This window comes from Mesoplodon mirus, assembly GCF_964341445.2.
Source record: "Mesoplodon mirus genome assembly, chromosome: 9".
Classification (NCBI taxonomy): domain Eukaryota; kingdom Metazoa; phylum Chordata; class Mammalia; order Artiodactyla; family Ziphiidae; genus Mesoplodon; species Mesoplodon mirus.
Window position 1 is genome coordinate 23,901,282 of NC_138985.1, and position 24,924 is coordinate 23,926,205.

The 24,924-nt window shown below is 40.2% G+C and overlaps 1 protein-coding gene across 1 annotated transcript; it reads right to left on the reverse strand.

Annotated features, from left to right (window-relative positions):
* Positions 1-1,421: 1,421 nt before the first annotated feature.
* On the reverse strand, positions 1,422-22,960 carry TARP (TCR gamma alternate reading frame protein). The gene is made up of 7 exons (XM_082631644.1): positions 22,708-22,960; positions 22,292-22,598; positions 13,892-13,968; positions 7,648-7,977; positions 6,236-6,268; positions 3,566-3,601; positions 1,422-2,030 (listed from the first exon to the last, which is right to left on the reverse strand). The coding sequence occupies exons 1-7, from the start codon at positions 22,748-22,750 to the stop codon at positions 1,888-1,890; spliced, it is 969 nt and encodes a 322-aa protein (XP_082487770.1). The 5' UTR covers positions 22,751-22,960; the 3' UTR covers positions 1,422-1,887.
* Between the last annotated feature and the right edge of the window lie 1,964 nt (positions 22,961-24,924).

Genomic DNA, 24,924 nt, shown 5'->3' on the forward strand with positions numbered 1-24,924 from the left:
AGAAATTCCTTAATCTATAAGTTAATATATTTTCCTTTGTCCTGGAGACGTAGGCTTAGAGGATAATGAATTTTAAGTTGACAGCAGTTCTCTCACGGAAAGTTGAAGCTATTGTTTAATTATCTTCTGTTTTATATTGCTGCTGTCAATAGGTCAGGTTTTAATCTTACTTTTGCCATTTGTAATCAATTTCTCTTTTTTCTCTGGCTGCTTTTTTTTTTTTTTTTTTTTTTTTCTTTTTGCGGTATGCGGGCCTCTCACTGTTGTGGCCTCTCCCGTTGCGGAGCACAGGCTCCGGATGCGCAGGCCCAGCGGCCATGGCTCACGGGCCCAGCCGCTCCGCGGCATATGGAATCCTCCCAGACCGGGGCACGAACCCGTATCCCCTGCATCGGCAGGCGGACTCTCAACCACTGCGCCACCAGGGAGGCCCCTCTCTGGCTGCTTTTAAAATAATGTTTTTGTCTTTGGTCCTACAGTTTTACAGCAACTTGGCTAAGTATATCTTGCTTTTTATTTATCCTGTTTGAGATTGATTAGACTTCCTGAAACTGAGGATTCATGCCATACAACAATTCTGGAAAATACTTAGCCATTATCTCTTTAAATATTGTCTTTCCTCCATTCTTTGTGTTCTTTTCTTCCAGAAGTCCATTTGTAAGTATGTCAGGTATTTTCTTTCTTTACTCCTTTTTTTCTAATCATATAGATATACATATTTACATATTTTCTATATGTTATACGTGAGATATATATATATATATCTGTGTGTGCATGTAATTTATTCATTTTTAGATTCTAGCTTATACATTTTTTCTACAATGCATGACTTGTTTAACAATTAAGTTTCCATTTTACTGTATTTTTCAATTGAGTTTAGTTGAAAATTTTGTCCAATCATTTTGATAGTCTCTTGCTCTTGTTCTTATTCTTTAATTACATTTATAACAGCCTCTCTTATTTATTTAAAAAAATAAAAGACCCAGGGTTCAAACTCAGGCCCTCTGGGGTCAGAGTCTGTGTGCTTCACCCTCCGCCCAGTGCCCCTCTGGTGTTGGTGCAGTTCTCATGGGGTTAATGTGAGGATCAGGAGTCAGTGCCTGTGAGACATTAGTACAGATGTGAACACACACAGTGCGGGTCATGCTGGCTGTTACACTGTCATCACAGGAACGTCCCAAACCAATGAGGCTGAATCCGGTGACCTTTGAAAGTGAAGGAACCCGGGCACCTTCGTTTGGCGGTGGGTGCCGTTGGAGCCAGTGCCCCAAAGAAAGGACTGTAATCAGCACCTCGGGGAAAGACTCAGAGATGCGGTGTGACCATTATTACAACCAGCGCTGGATTTGATAGCTCGGTTGTCATGCTGTTTCTTACCTCGGTTAGATTTCATGAAATTAAAATACACAGACAAAAGTGGACTTTTGATTTCTTTTTTTATTTTTTGTGTCTCTTATGAAAATCAAAGGACAGGATTCAAGTGGCAAAGCTGGCGGCCCCAGGGTGGGTGGCAGGGAGGGTCGGGGCCATGGTCTGGGTGGAGGCACTGAGGGAGGAGAGGGGAGCTGCCCGCTGTGTGCCCTCAGGAGGCACGAGGACTCAGGGGCAGGAGGACCTGATGAGGTTGTGGGGACAGTGATGGGAGAGGCTCCCCTGGGCCAGCCCTGGGCCCTGCCCCTGAGTAATGGCAGAATTCCCTGTTACAGAGTCAAACTGTCTGCTTGCCCAGTGGTTTGAAAAGCCCTTACACAATAATGGCACATAGAAGAATACACATGTGAACTGAAATAACCCAAACCCAGAAAGGAAGCCCAGCTAGATCCTCAGCAGCCACTTTTAGAGACAAGAGATGATGAAGGAAAAGTGACTCCTTTGTGGTCCCTTCTGTCACGAGCTCTTCCCATGGCCGCAGACGGCTGTTCTCCTATACACACAGAAGGCGATGATGACAAAGTAGACTGAGCTCTTGAGGAGGAGAAAGAGGTAAGTGTAGCAGGCACAGGTGTTTATGAGCTGCAGCTTCAGGGAATCTAGAAGAAGACATCTTGGTTAGTTTCACCTGTTCTTTTGAGAGGCTAAAACACAGTGATGGGGGAACGTGTCACAGTTAGAAGCATCAATGAGATTCCTACGAGGGGTACAAATCAGGGAAATCTGCTGGTGTTCACAGTGGGGTGGTTGAGGGCTTAGTAAAGAGAACATTGCACAAAGTGGAATAAACTTTTTAATCCAAATTCTCTGAAACTTTAGGATCTCATGCCTCAGTCACCTGTATTTTCTTTAACATCTCTCCCTGTGGCTAGGATGTTATTAAGTAATGGCACTTCCTCTCCTATCAAGCTTTCGAAGACACATATGATGTCAAGAAATAATTAACAACAGTGATGACGGGCCTGACTTGGCTACTGAACGGACCACAAGGCTGAATCCGTTCCTGAGGAAATTTCCCTTTTCCACGCTTCATCTTCATAGACTCAGAATTCCAGAATCACCAGCACTTGGTGTGGAAAGGGATCTCAGGAGGTGATGTGCTCATAACTCACTGCCCTCAGTCAGCTCAGGTGTTAGCTGAGTTCCAGGCCCCCTGATATGGGGAACGGAAGAAGGATCAGCACGGCCAGAGCCAGTGCTTCTACATTCACTTAGAACCTTCATGTAGGGAGAAAGCGCCACCAACTAGTACTGATTCTGGGCCAGCTAAATGGATACCCTATGGGAGATATTCCACATATGTGACCTTATGTCTGCAATAACTGAGTAGGGTGTAATTGTTCCCTATTGGCGGATGATGACTGTATTGCTCAGAAAATGTAAGGAATTTACCCATATTCATACAACTAGTAATGAAAGAACTGGGGTTAAAGTCCAGTCTGTGATAGCGGAAGCCCAGGCTCTTACAGCCCTGCCCACTGTGTCTCAGGGCTTTGACTTTGGGATTCTTTCTCTATATTTATATCTTAGAGAAGGGATAGAGAACTGAGTAAGTGCATGAACCGTTGATTCAGATGGGTTGGGTTGAATCCCCAGATAGAGCTGTGTGGCTTCATACAAGGGACTTAATTAATTGTAGCTCATTACCCTCATCTGTAAAGTGAGGGGAAAATATTGTATCACCTCCTAGGAGTATTATAAGCAGTAAACAGAATATGTAGGCAAGACACAGCACAACACCTTGTGTATACGAAGCTCTCAGTAAGTGTCAGTTCATGTATTAGCTACTAGCAAGGGCTAAAACTTTTTTAAAAATCTACAAACAACTTGATATCACGTTTCCCTAGTCATTAGAAACACAAGCCACACAGTGGAGGAAATCCACTGTTGAAATAATTCAGAACCTATCACTGCATCCCCTAATTTAGAGTCATGTCACGCCAAAAACCAGCATTTACTGTGTTAAGGTGACTCCTAGGAAATGATGAGAGATTTACTTAAAATATCACTCAGTCTATTTCTGCAGCATCCAGACATTCTGGTTTTTCTACCTTAAACCAAGGAAGTTCAAAAGTTAAATTTATCCAGAGAAAAAAAAATGTGCTTTACATGGCAAACCTAGACAAAAACTTACCACTTCCTTTTTTCACGCAGGCATGTGTAGTGACCTCTATAAGAAATAAGAGCAAGTATTAGTGAATTGTTTATATCCATTATTTGACAGTGTGCATCTCTGTGTGTGTCTCTGTATAGACAGACTGATAGAATCTGCCGAGAGAGGAAAGAATCATTAAAAATAAGATGCCGGGCTTCCCTGGTGGCGCAGTGGTTGAGAGTCCGCCTGCCGGTGCAGGGGACATGGGTTCGTGCCCCGGTCTGGGAAGATCCCACATGCCACGGAGCGGCTGGGCCTGTGAGCCATGGCCGCTGAGCCTGCGCGTCCGGAGTCTGTGCTCCGCAACGGGAGAGGCCACAGCAGTGAGAGGCCCGCGTACTGGAAAAAAAATAAAAATAAAAAAAATAAGATGCCTACAATCCGGGAATAGGTGGTCTGATTCAATGTAATTCAGTAGATCTAGTTCATACACTGTTTAATGTATCCGAGGATGTTCAAGTTCATGAAGGGTACATTTTTGTTCTTCTTTATTACAACTGGAGGGTAATATCCGAGACCATCTTGGTTTCCTTCTGTGTTCGCCTCTCCTACACCCCAAAGTGTTCAGGAAATACTGTCAAAAGACAAATTGTCAGAAAAAACGGCTGCTCCGCATCTTCAGCGCCCACTGCTGACATGAAGGGATGCTCCCCGAATGGATGCATCCAATCCCAGAATCTACAACAGAACCTCATGTTTGAAGGAGTCTGGCTTAGGTAAATTTCCCATCAAAAAAAAAAAAATGCAGTCAAACCTTTCCAGATCACACATACCCCCAGTATCCCCAACTCATGTACGTGATTTTCTGCAGTTGTGGAGTTTGTGGATGTCAGGATAACACATAAATCAGGCTAATAGCTAGTGAGTGATTATTACTGTGCCAGGTACTTGCTTAAATACTTCATATGCATTATCTCCCTTAACTCCCCAGTGACACTGGAGTCAGTTGTATTTGGGGGTATTCCACGGTACAAAAGAGGAATAAAGATTAGAGGATAAGTCATATCAGTGATGACAGAGTGCATTCAAAGGATGGTCATGGGGGATTAAATGAGATAGAGTGGGTGGGAATTACTTTGAAAAAATAATCCATAGAAATACAGAGAAATTAATCTATAGAAAGACAACATAATTCCACCATGGTGGACACTGAAAACATCTTCTTTTCCAGAGATCTTAATTATTCTTAACAAATGAAATATTTATTACAGGAGCTCAGCATTTCAGTTCACTTCTTTCCAGGATAGAGAGATAGACCAAATCATATTTCTAGTTAATATGAAAACCTGAGGTGATAGTTGTATTTATCTACAACGGAAAAAAAAAAAGGCAAACATTCATACAAAAACAAAATTTCTTTAAAAAAATAATAGACTGTTGGTTGGAGGAAATCAGAGACACAGAGGTTGTTTGGTTTATTCTTTTTCTCCTACATTCATACAAAAACAAAATTTCTTAAAAAATATAATAGACTGTTGGATGGAGGAAATCAGAGACACAGAGGTTGTTTGGTTTATTCTTTTTCTCCTAGATGTGTTTTAGTACATATGATACGGTTCTAGTTTATGATATGGTTCAGGGAGATCTTTATTTGGTTTGCTCTAAAAAATGGCTTCAAGGTACAAGTATCCCCTATTTTTCAAATGTTTACACCACTCCGCTTTTACGAAAGACCTACATTAGTACCTGTTTTTGCTAACAGAAAGAAATCTGAAGAGGATTTTCACTTTTACGAGAAAAGGTTAAAAGCAAAAATAGCATTTAGTGTTTGTTTTGCAGCCAGCCATGATAGAGGCAGTGGGCACTCCAGCAAGAAGAACAGCATCGCCAAGGGACTACACTCAGCATTTCAGCATCAAGCTGCCATAGCTCTGAACTGTATCTGCGAGTATCTGTGCCTTATCTCCATTTACTTTGCGCATCTGTTAGCAAGATCTGTCTTAAGATGATTGCTTCTTCGCTTTATGCCTTTCAGCTTAGGAAAGGTTTCATAGGAACAGTCTACTTTCAGGTAGAGGGTAAACCTGTGTAGACTTTGGGGTAAATCCCAAGAAGGAAAATGTTAGTACACTCATGTTAGATGTTAAAATATACTTAAGAACTGACTTTAATATGTCTTAAAAACCTCTTTCTTTTCCTTTCAGTGAATTTATTTATTATAAGATAAATAAAAATCACTTCTCACCATGCATTCATTGAGGTAAAAACAATAGCATAAAAAGTTTTCATCATAAAATTTGTGTGAATATCCTAAGTTCTCTTTCTCAATCAAGAACTTGGACCAGATTACTTTTATGAGCCTTCAAGATCACTTCATTGATTTGTGCTTCCACGTTATATTTTTATCTTTCATTAAGACAACAAAAACAACAACCAACAAAAACTTCTATGAAACAGCATTAGGAATTTAGTGTAGAATGACATTGACAGAAATGCCCCATTTGCTATGTTGCACTGAGAAGCCCATGGGAGACATTTATTTCAGAAATTAAATGCCAAGTAAAACACATTATGAACTGGAACTTCTCTCCTTTATGATCATCATCACCATGGAACTTATCATTTTGTTTTTCCCTGATCACTAGCAAAATCAAAACCTAATAGATAAATAAAGCCCAAGGTTTAAGCCCAAGGTTATGTTAAACTTACCATTTGCGTATTTGCTTTCCCTCTGTTTCTTAGCTGTGGAAATAGAAAATTAGGGTTGTTTTTGTAATCTTACTCTAGTTAGTTTGAGAAAAGCACATCAATAAATACGACGAATGCATGAATAAATACATCAGTGTTATGGTTTGGAAAGCAAGCGTTTTCACTGACGTTATTTCATTTGCTCTTCATTGCAGCCCCAGGACAAAGCCAAGGCAAGTGCTCGAATGTAATTTGATCACTGGATGAACTCACGATCTGAGAAGATAAAGACTTGCATCAGAAATTCAGACTGCTACACACCAAAATCTTTGCACAGTTTTGTTTTATGCTTGGTTGCCACTGCTTAAAAAGTTTTCCTAACCACAGAGAAAAGAACTGATAACAAAATGGTTTCTTCTGATGGGCACTCTGGGTCCTTTGGTCTGTTAGGTGAACACTCAGGTCATTAAGTCCCGAGTCCAGTGAGTTACAGAACCACTGCCCGGGCCAAGGTACAGCCAGCCCTCTGCCCACACTGTGTGGATATGCACAGCATCTGCATCAAAGGGACTCCTTTAGGACATCATGCCTGAATCATGAGAGACCCTGAGTGATTAGGAAAAGTGTATACTCTCTTTACTGTAGTGCATCCTCCTGGACAGTAATTCACCCGAGTGTTCATCCACACATCCCTCCAGGCCTGGCATGTGCTAGGGCTGCAATAAAAGTTTCTTGAGAGGCATTTACCAATGGCAAGAAATGCATTCATTATGTAAAATGGGAGTAAGTCTGCACACTTTAGGCTCACCCAATCTTCAATTACAAAATTTTAGCTTAAGTGGTAGGTAAAACACAAACCTCAAAAACCTAAGACCATAATAAACATGCAGCAGTAATTATTCTACATTTTGTTGAGCCATGATCTGGCTTCCTCATACGAACACCATTTTGTCATTTAATAACTCATTATTTCTGGGTTATACTTTGAGTAAAGTAAGAGTGAAGTGAGAGGGACTCTGCTTGCCGAGTGGAACCTTCTGGAAAGATGTGTGAGTGTTCTTATTTCCTGACCAAGTAATGTCATCAAAAATGGAGTCTCTCTTTGTGCATTTATTGTGTGCTAAATTGATAGGTACTTTGACATGGGTTGTTTCATTTAATCTATACAGCAACCCTAAAATACATCATTGTGACCTTTATATTTCAGATGATAAAACTGAGCTGAAAAAGCTTCAGTAAATTGTTTTCTTTTTTATGTTTCAAAGCCAATACAATTTTAATTTTGTGGGGAAATAGCAGGACATTTATGCTACCATTAAATGTAACAACATTTAACAATTTATATTTGTTTTTCATTAACACTTGATCATCAAGGTGGGGTATTTTCTTTGAAAAAAAGTGATGGGAGGTTATGTTTCTTTATAATCACATACCTTCGTTAATTGAAGGGAAAAGAATCTCTTGATCAATTCCTCTTTTATTATTCTCGTGTTTGATGATACATACGTGTTCATTATCCATTGACCTTTTAGTCACAGTCAGCCAGCTGAATTTCATGTATGTATCATTAGTCTTGATGATATTTCCCTGCTGGGATTCCAGAACTCTGTTGCCATTCTTTTCTTTCCAATAGACCTTAATGACGTCAGGGAAAAAATTCTCGAGAAGGCAAAGATGTGTTCCAGCCTCATGGAGGTTTATTTCATCAATCGAAGGAAGAAATATAGTGGGCTTGGGAGACATGTCTACATCAAGGCTTCTATCTGTAGGGGATAATGGAATAGAATGGAAAAGAATTGTTAGAGAAACATAAATATTATGTGGTTTGGAACCACCTAGTTTATAGTAAAAGGAAGAAAAGCTTCCATTGAATTAGTTCTCATCATGGCCTTTCATCCACAGTAGATGTCTAGGTACTTATTATTGCTCTTATTTTCAATGGGAAGAGATATTCAAGAGGTTATATAACCTGCCCAAAGTCACAGCTGTTCAGGAACAGAGGCTGGCTTGCACCTTGGCTTTGGTTCCTTCTCCACTTGCTAAGTGGGAATATGACTTAAAACTGCCCCATATCAATGCTTGGAACATTCAAGAACAAATTTATTTTCTTAAATCTCTTTTGTTCTATCATAGTGGAGCCCGTTTTAAGGGGGATGAGAGTGGGTGGTAGGGTTGGGGGAGAAGACCATGTAACTTTGATGGTCTCCCTACAGGTAAGAATTTTTAGTCACTTCTAAGCTATTTCCCTTTCCTATCCTGTGTTTTGTTAACACACTGTCTTTGGCCGGTTAGTACATTCTCATGTTCTGCATCTCTGTGGAACCTCATTCTTCATTTAACTGATTCTGGAATGCACCATATTTATCTTAATTCCTAAATAAATAAATATCAGGAGGGGGTTATCATTTTAAAAACAATATACAGTTACTTGTATTAATGGGACTCTACCTCCACCTGTATTTGACAATCTATCAAGTTGAACTTTGAGCTTCAAATGTGGGTCCCATGCTCAGTTCTGAAGTGAAGAAGTTCTTGTTGACTTCTAATTTTGTACAACTTCTCAATGTCACATCTGAACCACTCTAGATTTTTGAGGAGGGCAATATTAAAGTTGCACCTCCAACACAGTGCCTTGAGTTTAGAAGTAAAACAGCAATACTTCCAATATTTCTATTAAAATATATTATTTTTGGAAATGCTTTTATATTTACCTTACCAGGTAATGCACTTACAGAATTTTGTTCCACTTTAGAAAATGTTCATCAAGAACACATTTTATTTTGGAATTTCATTTGAAGTTGAAGCATGACTAAGAAGGCACCATATTTTGACTTTTATTGTCTCCCCCCAAATTTGAGTCTACCTTGTTGGGCTGCTGAACTGTTTTCAAACTCAAATATTTCTGTGTTTACGCCTGCTGAATAAAGAGTATATATAATTAGTGTAATGTTAAAAGTTATGGTTCCCGAGTTTTCTTGCAGACATAACGTCAGGATATGTACAGAAACATCACAGTTTGCAAAGGATGTCACTTGAATGCTGGAATGTTCTTGATTATACATTTATTGTTAATATAACAACTGAAATTATAAATGTTAGAACTCTTTCCAATTTGATCTTCAATTGAAACACTAATGCTTTACTGATATTGTCTTTTGACTAGTTTGGATTTAGTTAAATAATTCAATGGGCAATTTCTTAAGAAAAGAACTGGATTTCCCCATTGAGCAGAAAAGGAAAAATATTCTTGAGAATTTCTGCCTTTGTAGCCAAGTTCCTGATTTTTATACTAAATCAGTAAGCAAACAATGTTGATTTTTTACTCATACTGTAAATATAGTTAGTTCACAGTGTGCTTATTTTAATTTTATACATCTCAATTTTAGCGCAAATAATATTTGATTGATTATAATAATGACACTAAAAATTTCTCCAACTGTACATGTACTTTGTTGATCTTGACTTACATGTTCTATTTTGTCTTGTCACATTTTTAATCAAATAAATAATTACAGCTAATTTATATTTAAATAAGAATTTCAAATTTATGACATTTCTAACTACATTTAATTGACTTTACATCTCGACCATTTGCTGTATGAATTTAATTTTTTTCCTTATAAACATGAGTATGAAACTCAAACTTATTGGCTATAAATTTTAGAGGCAATAAATATTGGTGTTGAGATAATAGCAATTGAGATAAAGGATTAATATTTATTTTCTTGTTCTATGTGCCTAAAGTGTTCATAATCTATGTTTGCAAACATAGAACAACAGAAATGAAAAACAGACACATTTTAATCTCATTTTTCTTGCTAAGTGAGGAAAAAGTCTGCTAAAGAGATCAAAATATATAATTCTTTCATTTTTTTCAATGCTTTATCAACTTTGTGAAAATTTTTAAAAACTTTCATTTCCATGGATCTCATAGGGTAGGAACATCCTTGAGAGATGTTCCCCCCTCATCCAGGCAAAATTTCACCTTTAAGGCAAATGAGGAGGGAACAGATTTACTGGATTGAATTTAGGAAAAAAAAAATCCACCTTAAGACATGCTTGAATATGGTTGCAAAGTTAAATATCTTGCTACTTGATACTAATCATTCTCTAACTAAATGACAAGTTGAACATGAACAATATTTGTCCAATTTTTCCATCGGTTCTTTCTGGAATCAAATTTAAAAACCACCTAAGAGTCTTTGAAATTTTCCAAGACCCAATGAACCTAATGTATCCACCACTGAGGGACTCACACTTGGTTTAACTGGCTAACTCTTGTCAATGTCCTCTGTACTAGGTCAGGCAGAGAAGGAACCAGGCAGACTCCAAGGACCTGGATGGAGTCACCGACCTCTCCAGAGACCCCACCCTGATTCGTGACCAAACAGGGATCAAATCCAAGAATTCTGGGCCAACACCAGCACTGCAGCATGCAGTGCCTGTATTGCTTGCCTCCCTCCCCTACCTTACTACAGAATTTAAAGAATATTTACCTGTAACAATGAGCTGTGTTCCAGAACCAAACACTTTGACGCTCTTGTCATGTGTTAGCCCACTATCTTAAAAGTCTTTGTAGAAATCTCCCTCTCGGCCTGCTTTAAAATTGTGCCCATATTTTTTCAGTATTTGTATAAATATATTAAAAAATGGCCCTGCTAACAATAAACAAAGATGGAACTCAAGCAAAAGCACATTAGGTACGAACTTGGTAAAGAACTGAAAAATTGAAACTGCTCTTATTGGGCAGCTTGGGTTATGTCAGTTCCCATCTCACCTCACATACACTGGAGAGTATGTTTCCATTTTTTCTCACCATTTTGCCTAAATCTTCTAAATATCCTCCCTTAAAGGGTTTTCATGTATAAAATCAGTTCATGCTTAGGGTATACAGTTAATGTTTCTTTAATTTCCAAAGCTGAACTAGGAATAGTGTATTTGATTATTTAATAAATGTATATTCATTACCTTTTATAGGTATTTTGTGATATATATGTATTGAGAGGTAGGTATCTGGGTTAATTCTAAAGTAACTTCTTTCCAGAATCCAATCCTCATTCAGTAGACCAGTAGATGAGTTGCGGCAGAGTGTGTATTTTTAATGATGGGCTCTTAAGCTATTCATTGCTGAAAGACTGCTCCTTTCTACCTGAAAATAACCTTATGGTTTCAAGGGCATTGAAATAAAATCCTCCACTGCTCATCAGAGAATCCTATTCAGTTTGGTATTTCTCAAGCATTTGGTATCACCTTTTCTGCACTATTTTTAAAATTTTTTATTTAATATTGGAGTATAATTGATTAACAATGTTGTGTGAGTTTCAGGTGTACAGCAAAGTGATTCAGTTATACATATACATGTGTCTATTCTTTTTCAAATTCTTTTCCCATTTAGGATGTTACAGAATATTGAGCAGAGTAGGTCCTTGTTGGTTATCTATTTTAAATATAATAGTGTGTATTTGGTATTTTTCGCTCCCATCATGTCTGGAGAAGCAGCTCTAAGTTATGCAATTTAGTATAAATGCTATAATTCTTTTACCAGATTCAATATTTTTAGCAAATTTGATGCCAATACAGAAGGAAAATTGAGAGAAATGGTGTCAAAATGAATTGCCATTCTATAAGGATACTCTAAGAATCATATTTTGAGTATTTAATAATTGGATATTCAGTATGACTTACATGATCTTTTCTGGGAGGAGCAAGGTCCTTTTGGTGCCATGATTAGAAAGAAGCAGGAGCACTATTTTCACACATGAGTATTAATACAAATTATGAACTATTATGAATTAGGTAGTCAATTACAAAATCCTTTTAAAAGGTCAGAATACAAAAGATTAAATATTCAGAATATAAAAACATGACGTTTAACATCACATAATGGTCCGGACCCTGCACTTTGGAATCAACAAGTCGCTATTGGATCCGAAATTTTGCCACAGTAACTAGTCATGTGCCTTTAGGCAAGTAACTGAACTTCTCTAAACCTCAGTTTCCTTATCTATGAAATGGGAAGAAGAGGATTCCTGTTGAGGAAGGAGATAAGGCACTGAAACTACTTATCTTGGCGTCTGGTCCTCAGTAAACAGTAGGTGATATTATTATTCCCTTTAATGGGATGGTTGTGGCCATTTCATCAAAATCTTCCAGTAAACAAAGTATATGGATTTTATAGGTATTACATCAATTAAGAAAGGAAACAAACTCATCAATGCAAGACCTCCTACCTCTCTGGCAGCCACAGGCCAAAGAATATGGGGCCCAGTCAAGCCAGAATCTAGAAGACTTTTCCACTAGACTGGAAGCTATTTGAGTGTTGGGACCTGTCCTATCTGTGTCTTGTTCACCCTTTTATCTCCAGCATCCATCACAGAAAGTGTCCTCAATAAATGTTTGCTGAGAGAAGGAGCGAATGAGAATATACAACAATGCAGACTCTTTTCATGGACTTTGGAGCTGAGATGGCCCACTGAGCTTACAAATCCCATGAAACTGGTCCATATCCAGGCAATGTAACAAGAGTTGTAACTGCATGAATTTCAGCTGATCTCAACCTATCTCTGAGAAGCTAGAGTAACAAGAAGTGGAATTTATCGATGTTCTATAGTTATTTACTATAAGAATTTTTTTTTGCACTGCTGTTAAGGATGAAATGAAAACCAATAATGTCATTTTTTCAGGTTATTGGGAGAAAGGAGCAATGTGTTTATCTCAAACTATAGAGAAGAGGTAAATACTGTCTCTCATTTAAAAGCCCATCCATAATGCTTCCCTGGTGGCGCAGTGGTTAAGAATCCGCCTGCCAATATAAGGGACATGGGTTTGATCCCTGGCCCAGGAAGATCCCACATACCACAGAGCTACTGAGTCCGCATGCCACAGTTACTGAGCCCACGTGCCACAACTACTGAAGCTTGTGTGCCTAGAGTCCGTGCTTCGCAACAAGAGAGGCCACCGCAATGAGTAGCCTGTGCACCGCAACACAGAGTAGCCCCTGCTCGCTGCAACTAGAGAAAGCCCGCGCACAGCTACAAGACCCAACACAGCCAAAAATAAAGACACAAAGAAAAAATAAAAAAATTTTTTAAATCTATTTTAAAAAAAACCCATCTAGGGCTTCCCTGGTGGCGCAGTGGTTGGGAGTCCGCCTGCTGATGCAGGGGACGCGGGTTCGTGCCCCGGTCCGGGAAGATCCCACATGCTGTGGAGTGGCTGGGCCCGTAAGCCATGGCCGCTGAGCCCACACGTCCGGAGCCTGTGCTCCGCGACGGGAGCGGCCACGGCAGTGAGAGGCCCGCGTACCAAAAAAAAAAAAAAAAAAAAAAGCCCATCTATAAGAAAAGCATTTTGAACCAATAAGTTACAGCAAAGGATTACAGACATGGTCCTCAAAATACTTTAATTTCTACCCTGAGTCTATTCTTTTTTGGATAAAATGTTGAATTTCTAAAGGTAGAATTTGAACTGCTAATGAGCAGGGAAAAGAATAAGCCATTTACAAGAGAGTTTTGTTTCCATATACAGTGACAAGTAGCTGCAAAATTGCTGTTCAGATGCTGAGGACAAGAATGTGGCAGTCAGATGGGGGGAATCCTAAATTGTTTTGTTTTGTTTTTTCTAAAAAGCAACTATAAATTTTTCACTATTAAGTTAAAATAGAAAAAAGTTACTTACCAGGGAGAGTTACTATGAGCTTAGTTCCTTCTCCAAATATCTTGATCCAATCTGATCTATCACAATGGTTAGAGCGCCTACAAAAATCTCAGCCTTCTCCTAGCTTCATGACATGACCAGCAGTTTAAAAATTTTGTAGAGTCAATTTGATCTTCCAGTTCTTTCGAACGTCCCTGAACGTAGGTTTCATGGCATCTGATATTTTGTAGATTTTCCTCAAATCAATTGACCCAAATGTCTGTTTTCCTCCGAGTCATAAACTTTAAAAAGCATTGATAGAAAATGAAAAGGATAAAAACAGGAAAAGAAGAGTTCAGCACCAACTGGTCAACCAACTGCTTTTCTAAATTACCAGGAAAAGTATTCAGAGAATTAAGGCTTTTTTTATTTCCAGGTGTTCGGTTGTGTTGAAACTGGTGAGTTTGCATCAAAGAAAGCCTCTTTTGTTCTCACAAACACCAGGGCTGCTCCATTAGTGATTAGGGAATGTATTTCTGAAAGGAGGAAACGCTTCAGTAACTGAAAGTGCAAATATGCCAACACAAATATACTGAGCAATGTGAACAAAGTTCTTCTTTTCTCCTAAACCGCTTTTACCATTGGGCCACATGATTTTTAAAAAGGCAGTGTCAAATGAGAAAATAAGTGCTGTGATGACTTATTATTTTTCGTGGGATGAAAGAAGAAATTTGTAGCATTCTATCTCTTTGAAATAATAGATTCCTTATTTAAACTAAACCTTAAAAACTAAGTCTAGTTCTCTGATAAGTTGAAAGATGCCGTCTTGGGATGCTGTTCTGTAATGTTATGTCACTCAACATGTATCAGAGGAAAAAGAAATTGCCAGAAGCAGCTGAGTGCTCCTCTGAATACAAATGAGCTGTCCAACTGCCAGGACCCAGACAGGATAGGGCCTGAGTATCCCCATGTCCACTCCAGATCCACTTGGTTCCGGCCTAAGTCCTGTGAGCAATCATTGCCTCTGCCCTGAGAATGAAAATAAGAGGAGGCCACGGTGGGCAACTGTTCATTCACAGCAGCTCAGAACCCCCAACACAATGGGGGAAGACCTGGTTGAAAATCATGTTTAGAAAGGGTTTTTTAACTGAAAATTCAAAGGTATTATTACTTGGAGCTGTCAAATACCCTTAGCACCTACTGTAGACATAAATGATGCCCACTCAATTCCTTTCTGATAGTTTTTCCTCTGTTTTACCTTACTCCAAGAAAATGAGCAGAGTTATAAGGTATTTTAGGAGTTGTCTGTATTTCAAGATCCATGAAGGTAGTAAAATACAAAAGAGTAAGTAAAGAGTTACAAAATCCTTTATTAAATTACAAAAACTATATGAAAGGGCATTTACTAAAGGGCATAAAATAAAACCTGAATAAACAGATATATACCATATTTGTAAAGGAAAAACTCAAGATCATAAAGATGCTAACCTTTCCTAAAAGCCTGTATATAAATTGACCTCAATTCCAACCAGAATTATGATAACATTTTATTTTTTGTTCTTCGTTGTAAAATGTCGGGGTGGACTAGATAAGTTGATTTTAAATTCTAATGGGAAGAATGAATATGAGATAATTGAAAAATATTCTTAAAAACAATGGTGAAGAGACATTTAGCATAGTAGATTTTAATCACTTATTACAAAGCTACTGACATAGTAGGATAAAGGTGTAAAAATAGTGAAACTGATATAACACAGAAATCCTCCAGAAGATGATCCAAGTGTACGCTGATATTAAAATGTGATCTGGTATTTTTTTAATCTATTTATTTTATTTAATTTATTGGTTTTGGCTGCGTTGGGTCTTTGTTGCTGCGCACAGGCTTTTCTCTGATTGTAGCAAGCAGGGGCTACTCTTCGTTGCGGTGCGCAGGCTTCTTACTGCGGTGGCTTCTCTTGTTGCAGAGCACGGGCTCTAGGTGCACGGGCTTCAGTAGTTGTGGCACGCGGGCTCTAGAGCACAGGCTCAGTAGTTGTGGCGCACGGGCTTAGTTGTTCCACGGCATGTGGGATCTTCCCGGACCAGGGCCTGAACCCGTGTCCCCTGCATTGGCAGGCAGATTCCCAACCACTGCACCACCAGGGAAGCCCCAGTGATCTGGTATTTTTTAATAATAGGGAAATAATAGATTATTTTAAAACAAGCTTTGGACTATTGATTACCCTGTTGGAAAAAGCAAAAATAGCTCTCTACCTCATACCATATAAATTGGGTTCCAAGTAGATAAATATCTAAGTGAAAAAGAATCTAGAGATGTGAGCTGGAAAGAAGTAGGGGACTAACTGGGTCTGTTGTGTAGGGGAGCTTGGAAAGGGAAGAGGATTAGGAGGCACCTTTACTTAATACTTAATGTTTCAGAAGGAGAAAGTTGGAGAATGTTTATTTTTTTCCAGTATTTTCAAATAAACATTTTTTGAAAAGAATAAATGGTGGTGACTTACTGAAGGTTTTAGTGACATGATCAGAAGGTAATGTAAGAGCAGAAAGGTGGGTTGGTCAGGGAAGCAATGCCGGTGAAGCAGACATGTTTCAGAGACAGCCGCCATGAGCCACTGAGAGGCATCTGAGGACCCAGCTTATTGCAGTGACAGTGGGGATGGACGGAAGGTCAGGTGCAATAAATATCAACAGGTTTATCAGAGCTTCTAAAGAATTCAAATGGGAGAAATCAAATTACCATTAAGGAGGTTGAAAGTGAAGAAAAAGACATTTTAAAACCAGAAAGTTCAGGTTCCAATTCTAGACCCTCTGCTCCTGGTGACGTGTCCTTGGGCACATCTCAGGGTGTCGGTTTCCTCATCTTTAAAAGGGAGGCGATAATATCTGTTTCTCAGGACTTTTGTAAAGTTCACATGAGATCACATATCTAGAAGAGATGAGGCAAAAGTTCAGGAACAGAGAATTCATTTTCTTGGAAAGAATGGAAAAATCTGAGTGTTGTCTACAAAATCATTTTGCTCGTAACCCTGCTTTATGTAACACATGCAAACACACACACCCGTCACTCACCACATTCTAAGGTGACCAACAAAGGCAACTTAAATCCTTCTTCAGTATGAGGAATGAATACCGAAATAACAAGCAAGTCAAGTGAACGAAAGCACAAGTTTCAAAAGGATTCCTTGGTGTTTTGCATTGCTTTTTCAGGTGTGATGATGATTTCATAGTTGACCAAATTCATCCAAATTTGGCAGATCATCAGAAGTTATGAATCTCATATTATAATTATTGTTAGGATTATGTGGTTATTTCTGTGCTGGGCTTGCTGATTACCCTGCATGTGTCAGCTGGAAAATAAGAGTTTCTACACTTGCACCAAGTCAGAGAGAGAGAAGAGTGGGAGTTCTCTGCCTCAGAGCTTAGACTTTTGGTTTTGGGCTTTGTCTTGACAACCAATTCTGTTCTCAGACAGCACACCATAGGCTCTGGCCTAGTTTGTGGTTTCCTTTCTACCAGATGAATCCACAGTTCCCAGGGTCTCCTGTCTCTTCCTTTCAGATCTCATATGACGGGAAATACCTAAAGAACTGTCAGGTTTCCTCATTTCTTTTTTCTGAATACCAAAGAAAGCCAAAGAAGTGGAAGGTCGAGAAAACACCATCTGTTTTTACCAAGTATTCTTGCATGGAGTTAAATGACACACAGACCTTTGCTGTTTACTGAGATAGGAAAGTTTGGGGCGGGGGGAATCATGCAAATTGTGCAGATTGGGGTGAAGGAATGGAATTGGAATCCATAATTTTATTCTGGCTACTTATTAGAAATCCAAGAAGAGAGGTAATTAGCTGTATTGTAAGGGTATAGATTTTGTTGTTATTGCTGTTCTTCATGTTATTTTCAAGTCTGGCTGGTAAGAACTGCAAAAAGCAGATCAGGGCTACCAAACTTGGAACCAAGTGCACGACCATCTGGTTAGGATTGGTCCCAGGTTTCAGACTGAAGAGCAGGAAATTTAGGGCTTGGTTGGGCAGCTCCTTTGGTAAGTGGCAAAGAATTTACAAATGTATTCATGAAGAAAGCAATCCCCATGTTTGATGTGTATGCCAGGAAAATTATTCCAATCATTGAGGATTTCACAACAGATAGGAAGCTACAGAAATAAAGGGAGACTGGTAGTAGGATAATAGGGTAGCCATAGGAAAACAACAGGGAGGTAGACAGAGCTGGGAGTCCATCCCCTGCTGACCTTTATCCCTTCTCAACAGTGTGGCAGTCACATAATTTACTTACAAATCAGACTCAGTTGGGTTCTGGGGACATCACTTATGAAGACAAGCCATCCTTGTCACGGCTCCCTTTGAGAGAAATGCAATTGCGCTAAAAGGAGTTCAACACTAACCACAAGAGAGGCAAGAAAAGACACTGGACTGAGAATCTGAAACACAGGTGTGTCCTACGTCTGTGGTTAACTGGCTTTGCAAAAAGCCACTTGCCATCTCTGGGCCCCAGCTTCCTCATCTGAAGAGTGGGCATTGGACTAAATTTGTCCTAAAGGCCCTTCCTATTCCAACAACTATGAACCCATGATTAAGAGAATTGAAGAGTCTGTCATGGTTGCTCAAGTGTGAGGGGGGTTGAGAGTTAGTAATAGAGAAGGTTTTCTTCCAGGTCCCTTCTGACTCTGTGACACTGGGAGATCCCAGCAGGCACAGTAGTAGGTGGCTTTATTGGACTTGACAACGTTATTGATTATCAGGTAAATGATTCCATCCTCTTTCTTATCTGTCTCCAAGCTGGAATTCGGTTCATCCAGCTTGTAACTGTCAGCTGAGCCATAAAGGATTCGCTTCGGGGGTTCCCCTTCTTTCTCTTGATATCAGTGCACAATGGCATTCTCCAGGGGAACCCCAGACAGTTTGCAACTTACGTGCACTGTTCTGTCTAGTCTTTGGGGAGAGGAGAGTCGATCCTGAGAAATTCTCATGTTGGTGTCTCCATCTGAAAAGCAAGGGGGACAATCAGAAGCACTTAAAAAGGCTGACGCTGGTCACAAAAACAATGGAAAGACAAGAAAGGAGAAAAGTCAACATACAAACCCAAGCCAAAGATACAAGGAAAATCCACGTGGTTGGCATGGCCAGTGATTAGTAAGAATAGGGTGTGAATCAGGACAGGACAGAGGATGCAGTGGCAGCCCTGGTTCTGTGGAGGCAAGAATACAGGAGGAAGGTTTGCTTTAGAGCCAATGAAAGTCTTTCACAGTAAGATGTGTCGCAGCGTGATTTTGATCACCTTCCTGGTATAAAGGAGATTTCAGACTCCCGACAAGCTCATCAAAAAACATTTATGGGGCCTCCCTGGTGGCGCAGTGGTTGAGAGTCCGCCTGCCGATGCAGGGGATACGGGTTCGTGCCCCGGTCTGGGAGGATCCCATATGCCGCGGAGCGGCTGGGCCCGTGAGCCATGGCCGCTGGGCCTGCGCGTCCGGAGCCTGTGCTCCGCAACGGGGGAGGCCACAACAGTGAGAGGCCCGCATACCGCAAAAAAAAAAAAAAAAAATTTATGTTATAATCATTTGATGTTAACATCACCTTAATTCAGATTAATTTCTGTTCACTTAAAAAATTTGTTTCACATAGATATGATGATATTGTATATTTAAGGTTGTGCTCTGTCTTTATTAATTAATATGATACCATGAACATTTTTCTACTCTGTAAGTACTTCCTTGCAGTGTTCTGACTCTTAGCAATATTCCCTGGTTCACCACCACATTGACTTTCAGATTGTTTAGGGTCCCACAGATTCTATTCTTTTTACATGGCCAGTCCACAAAACAGGAGAGCATAACAGGAAATCCATTACACAATTCATCAGTTTTTTTTGTTTGTTTGTTTGTTTTTAAAGATCGTTTTGTGATCTCAGATTAACATCTTTATTCTTTTTAAAATTTTTATTTATTTATTTATTTTTGGCTGTGTTGGGTCTTCGTTTCTGTGCGAGGGCTTTCTCTAGTGGCGGCAAGCAGGGGCCACTCTTCATCGCGGTGCGCGGGCCTCTCACTATCACAGTCTCTCTTGTTGTGGAGCACAGGCTCCAGACGCGCAGGCTCAGTAGTTGTGGCTCACGGGCCCAGTTGCTCCGCGGCATGTGGGATCTTTCCAGACCAGGGCTCAAACCCGTGTCCCCTGCATCGGCAGGCAGATTCTCAACCACTGTGCCACCAGGGAAGCCCCATCACTCAGTTTTGAACCCCTGTTATGCTCCCTGTAGTGACCTAGTAACTGGTTACCGAAATACACTTTATCATCTGCCTTGCCTTTCATGTTTCCTTTCCTTACTGCTCTGCTTGTTTGCCTGCACCTCTCAAATAAACTACTTATACTCATATATTCTGGGGAACCCAAACTAAGATAGGTAGGTATTGATGGAAGACATGTTCACATATTGAGGTATGGGGAAGTCATTCTTTTTATACCTCATTTGGCTTGAACTTTGTGCTAACTAGAACAGCCTCTCTTATGGCCTGTCAAACATATATTGCACATTCGCTTTAACCATTCAAGGAAAAAATAAAGAATGCATTACCAGATGATTTAGGATGTCCACTTTGAAGATACAAATGAATGCCCTTCCCTTCCTATGAGGTCAATGCTAGTACTCCTTTGAAGGTGAGATTTCCTTTCCAGTCACCAAGATCAAGCTGAGTCGCCATGTACATACTAATCTGTCTCTTTGAGATCTTGATGAAGTGTGCCCTTGTCATGTTCAATGTCTGTCCTTTGTTCTGACAGAAACAAAACTGTTTGAGGCATCCCAAATGGAGCCGGGTGCCATTGTGGATGTGCTTTCCCACACGTTCCTGCATTACGGAGAACTTGAATTTTCTGAAGTGTATCAAACTCAAGGACACTACAAGCTCTTTCAAAAACAGTACCTGGGGCTTCCCTGGTGGTGCAGTGGTTGAGAGTCCGCCTGCCGATGCAGGGGACACGGGTTCGTGCCCCGGTCCGGAAGATCCCACATGCCACGGAGCGGCTGGGCCCATGAGCCATGGCCGCTGAGCCTGTGCGTCCGGAGCCTGTGCTCCGCAACGAGAGAGGCCACAACAGTGAGAGGCCCGCGTACCACACACAAAAAAAAATTTAAAGGATTACTGTTTACCTTCATTTATTATACTCATAGTGTACATCATTTCTTATGGAAATTCAAATTTTTGACCTATACCATATTTTTTATTCCTGAATAACTTCTTTTAACATCTCATAAGAGTAGGTGGGCTGGCAATGAAATCCCTCAATTTCTGTTTTGTCTGAGAATTCGTCAATTCTCCTTGACTTTCGAGGGATATTTTTGCTGAGATGTCAGTTTTCCCTTCCAATATTTTAAAGATTTTTGTCCACTGTCTTCTTGTTTGCATGCTTTCTGAAGAAAGTCTACTATTTTTTCCCCATCTGATTGCAGGCTTCCGCCCCCATTCGGTAACTATTACCACAAAGGAAATCACATCTCCATGCCTCTGTTTCATCACCTATAAAATGTGAATCATGATAGCACTGATGTCAACGGATTGTCTCAAACATGAGAAAAATTAGACCTAAAGGGTTTAGAACAGTGTCTGAGAAAGAGTAGCAGCCTGAATAAATGGACTCTGTGGTACTCTGCAGGTTCACAGCAGAATCCCGGGGAAAAGGATCCTGACAGGAGTCTCCACCTTGCTGTGTGATCATCTAATGCCCCTGGGGGTCAGAGGCCTGGGCAAAAGGAAGTGCCCTGGTCGAGCTGTCACACAAACCCTGAGTGAGGAGTTAACAGTAACCCCCTTCCTGCAAGGGAGGGCAAGAGCCCCATCCCACATTCACCCCAAATATGTAGGGAGTAACCAAACTCTGAACTTATTCAGGATGGCCTGAGAGAGTTCAAGTAGCATGGGATTTGGAGGTTTAAAAAGTCATTTTGGGCTTCCCTCGTGGCGTAGTGGTTGGGGGTCCACCTGCCGATGCAGGGGACGCGGGTTCGTGCCCCGGTCCGGGAAGATCCCACGTGCCGCGGAGCGGCTGGGCCCGTGAGCCATGGCTGCTGGGCCTGCGCGTCTGGAAAGTCATTTTACGTCGCTAAGCCTCAAATTATTAGTATTGAAGTGGAAAAAGTGAGAATTACGTTGCAACAGTGTTGTGACGTTGATATAAGATGTAATATCACCAGCGTGTTTTCTGGCAATGGGTGATTTCCTCTTTGAGGATGAGCCATGTAACTTTCAAGTAATCTCTGGATAGTAAAAAAAAATCACATGTGACTCGCTCTCTTTAATGGGAGACTTAGGCGGGGCTCTCAGCTGTGCAGCCTCAATAGCTGCTGGTATTAAGGATGTGGGTAGGCACAGAGCTGGAGATGGTTCTTGTGTGTGTTACCCAAGAAACTCTAACACTGTGGACATAAAACCAGCTGGCACAGTAGTACATGGCCTCATCTTCTTTCTCTAAGAAGCTTATTTTCAAGGTAGAAGTGGAAGTGGGGACGTCTTTTCTGGCCTCAATCTTGTTTTTCTTCCCTCCTAAGTGATTTTGAGCAGGGGCTGTTATGACGTATGCTAGATGTTCTATAGCCTGATTTGGTTTATGCCGGTACCAGTGGATGTATGCATTGCTAAAGTCTGCAGAGGACACCTTGCAAGATATAACTACACTCTTATCTCTTGCTCCAGTAACTGATATTTCAGGTTGCTCCAACTTTAATTGCCCAAGGCCAACTGCAAGCAAAGAAGAGAAATTCCCATAAACAAATGACATGTAAAGAGGCAACAATAAAGACCTTCTTCAATCTCTCCTGTAGACTGAAATGATTCGGAGGCAACTCACAAGCCCAGAGGGAGAAGAAGAGGACCGCGTCCAGGAGTGCCATCCCGTCCCCAGACTGGCTCCCTGGGAGGAGGTAAGAAAGCGAGGGCTCTGTTGGCAGGAAGTCTCAGGCCAGTGGCAGGAGAGCCAGGCTGGATCTCGTGTCTCGGAAGAAGCGATGGATCAGGTCGGGTGGTTCTCTAGGGTTCTTCATGACCTGCTACGGATATGAGCAGTTCTGGTTTCGTGGGGTTTTCCTGCCCCTGAGTGCTGAGCAGGTGGGCTAAGTAGACTCACGATCTGGAAGGAAAACCCTGAGATGAATGCGTATACCTGGGGGTGGAGCAATTCTCATAGCCACTCATAGCCACTCACCTCATCCCCCTGAAGTTCCATGCTGTAGTAACATTGCTACAGAAATATGAGGACATCCCTACTGTGTTCTTTCCCTATATCTATCTTTCTGTAACTGGCTGGTGAGCCAGGACTCAGGTATGAAAACTAACCTTTATTCTTCTGTAATGCTACAGAAAAAAATCAGACACTAGAACATCTCCTGGACATTATTTTTAAATTTATTTATTTAATTTATTTATTTTTGTCTGTGTTGGGTCTTCGTTGCTGCGCATGGACTTTCTCTAGCTGCATCAAGCAGGGGCTACTCTTTTTGCAGTGCTCAGACTTCTCATTGTGGTGGCTTCTCTTGTTGCAGAGCACGGGCTCTAGGCGCACGGGCTTCAGTAGTTGCGGCACGCAGGCTCAGTAGTTGTGGCTCATGGGATCTAGAGCACAGGCTCAGTAGTTGTGGTACATGGCCTTAGTTGCTCCATGGCATGTGGGATCTTCCCGGACCAGGGATCAAATCCGTGTCCCCTGTATTAGCAGGCAGATTCTCAACCACTGCGCCACCAGGGAAGCCATCCTGGACATTATTTAATATGTCATGTGCACAAGCACTGGGGTATTTTTGTTTTTTTAAATTAATTGAGGTGTTACCATGCAAATTACCAGTCAGAGAAATCATACTTTGTTTACAATCAGGGTGTCTTCAGAAAGGGACTAGATTACAATTGCTAGAGGATCTCTGAGACAGAGTGATCTATGGAAATCAGCTTCACTCAGCCTGGGCCTGAGAACAGTCTCATGAACTTTATGTCACATGCAGGAGTATTTTAAAAGCAATATTCTGTTTAATATGCAATGGTAATCTTTAAAATTAATATGGCACCTAATATCCATTGAGGACTTGCTATTTGTCAGGCATGGTTCTAAATGTTCTCTTATAATTTTATTTAATCCTCTTAATCAGCCTGTGAGGGAGCTATTATGAACATTCCATGTGACCAGGGAGGAGAGTGGCAAACAGACTCATTCAGAGACGTGCAGTTGGTAAATGTGATAACTCACATAAGTAACCTTTGTTTATCAAAGAAAATGGGTAAAATACGATATAAAAAAGGACAAAAGAGGCACCCATCATTTACTTTTAGTTTGAATTTTTCTGTACATTTTTATGGCTAGAGATGGGATGGCTGGATATTATTTACATAAATATACATTTAAGTGGGATTTGCATTGGGGGCTTTATAGTCTCTTCTTTTGGTTAACTTACAATAGTAAGCAACATTGCTTTAACTAAACTATGTGAATGTTATTTCTAATGACTAAAGATAAGTAAACACCTTCCAATATCACTTACCCTATGTGACATGAGCTGAATTATTTAAGCTTCTTTTGCCTCACTTCCCACAGGTACACCTTGACTGCATACATATCTTTTAGAGGTATTAGGAGGCTTACATTATCCTATTACATGAAGAAAATGCTCAGATAGCAGTACCTGGCACATCCTGAGTCTTCAGTGATGTTAGGAAATCTTGTCATTACTATTATCAAACAAGAGAAAGTTACTTTGTTAGATACTTTTTTACAGTAAAACCATAGTAGCTCATTTAGTAAAGTTAGGTTATCAAAGTATATAGTAGAAATAAAACCATTTGTTTTCTCAAGAATATTCTTAAGATTTTGGAGAACTCCCTCTCCTCTTTTTAAATTCTTCTATCAATACAACCTTTATCATTTTAATAGATTGTTATATCCTCATGAATTTTCTTTATATTGTATTGTGGATATTTTTCAATTCTATTAATAAATCCACGAAACGTTGTTTTCAACGACTGCATAGTTTTCTACCCTTTGAACACAATGTAAGTCTTTCCCTGTTATTCACCATTTAGT

Excerpts from the sequence above, each read along its gene's own strand:
- TARP (XM_082631644.1), bottom strand. The coding sequence starts at position 22,750 with ATGGCACTCCTGGACGCGGTCCTCTTCTTCTCCCTCTGGGCTT. Across the intron at positions 22,599-22,707 it reads CTTCTTCTCCCTCTGGGCTT|TTGGCCTTGGGCAATTAAAG; the intron begins GTGAGTTGCCTC and ends CTTTGCTTGCAG. Across the intron at positions 7,978-13,891 it reads GCTCATAGTAACTCTCCCTG|ATAGAAGCCTTGATGTAGAC; the intron begins GTAAGTAACTTT and ends TATCCCCTACAG.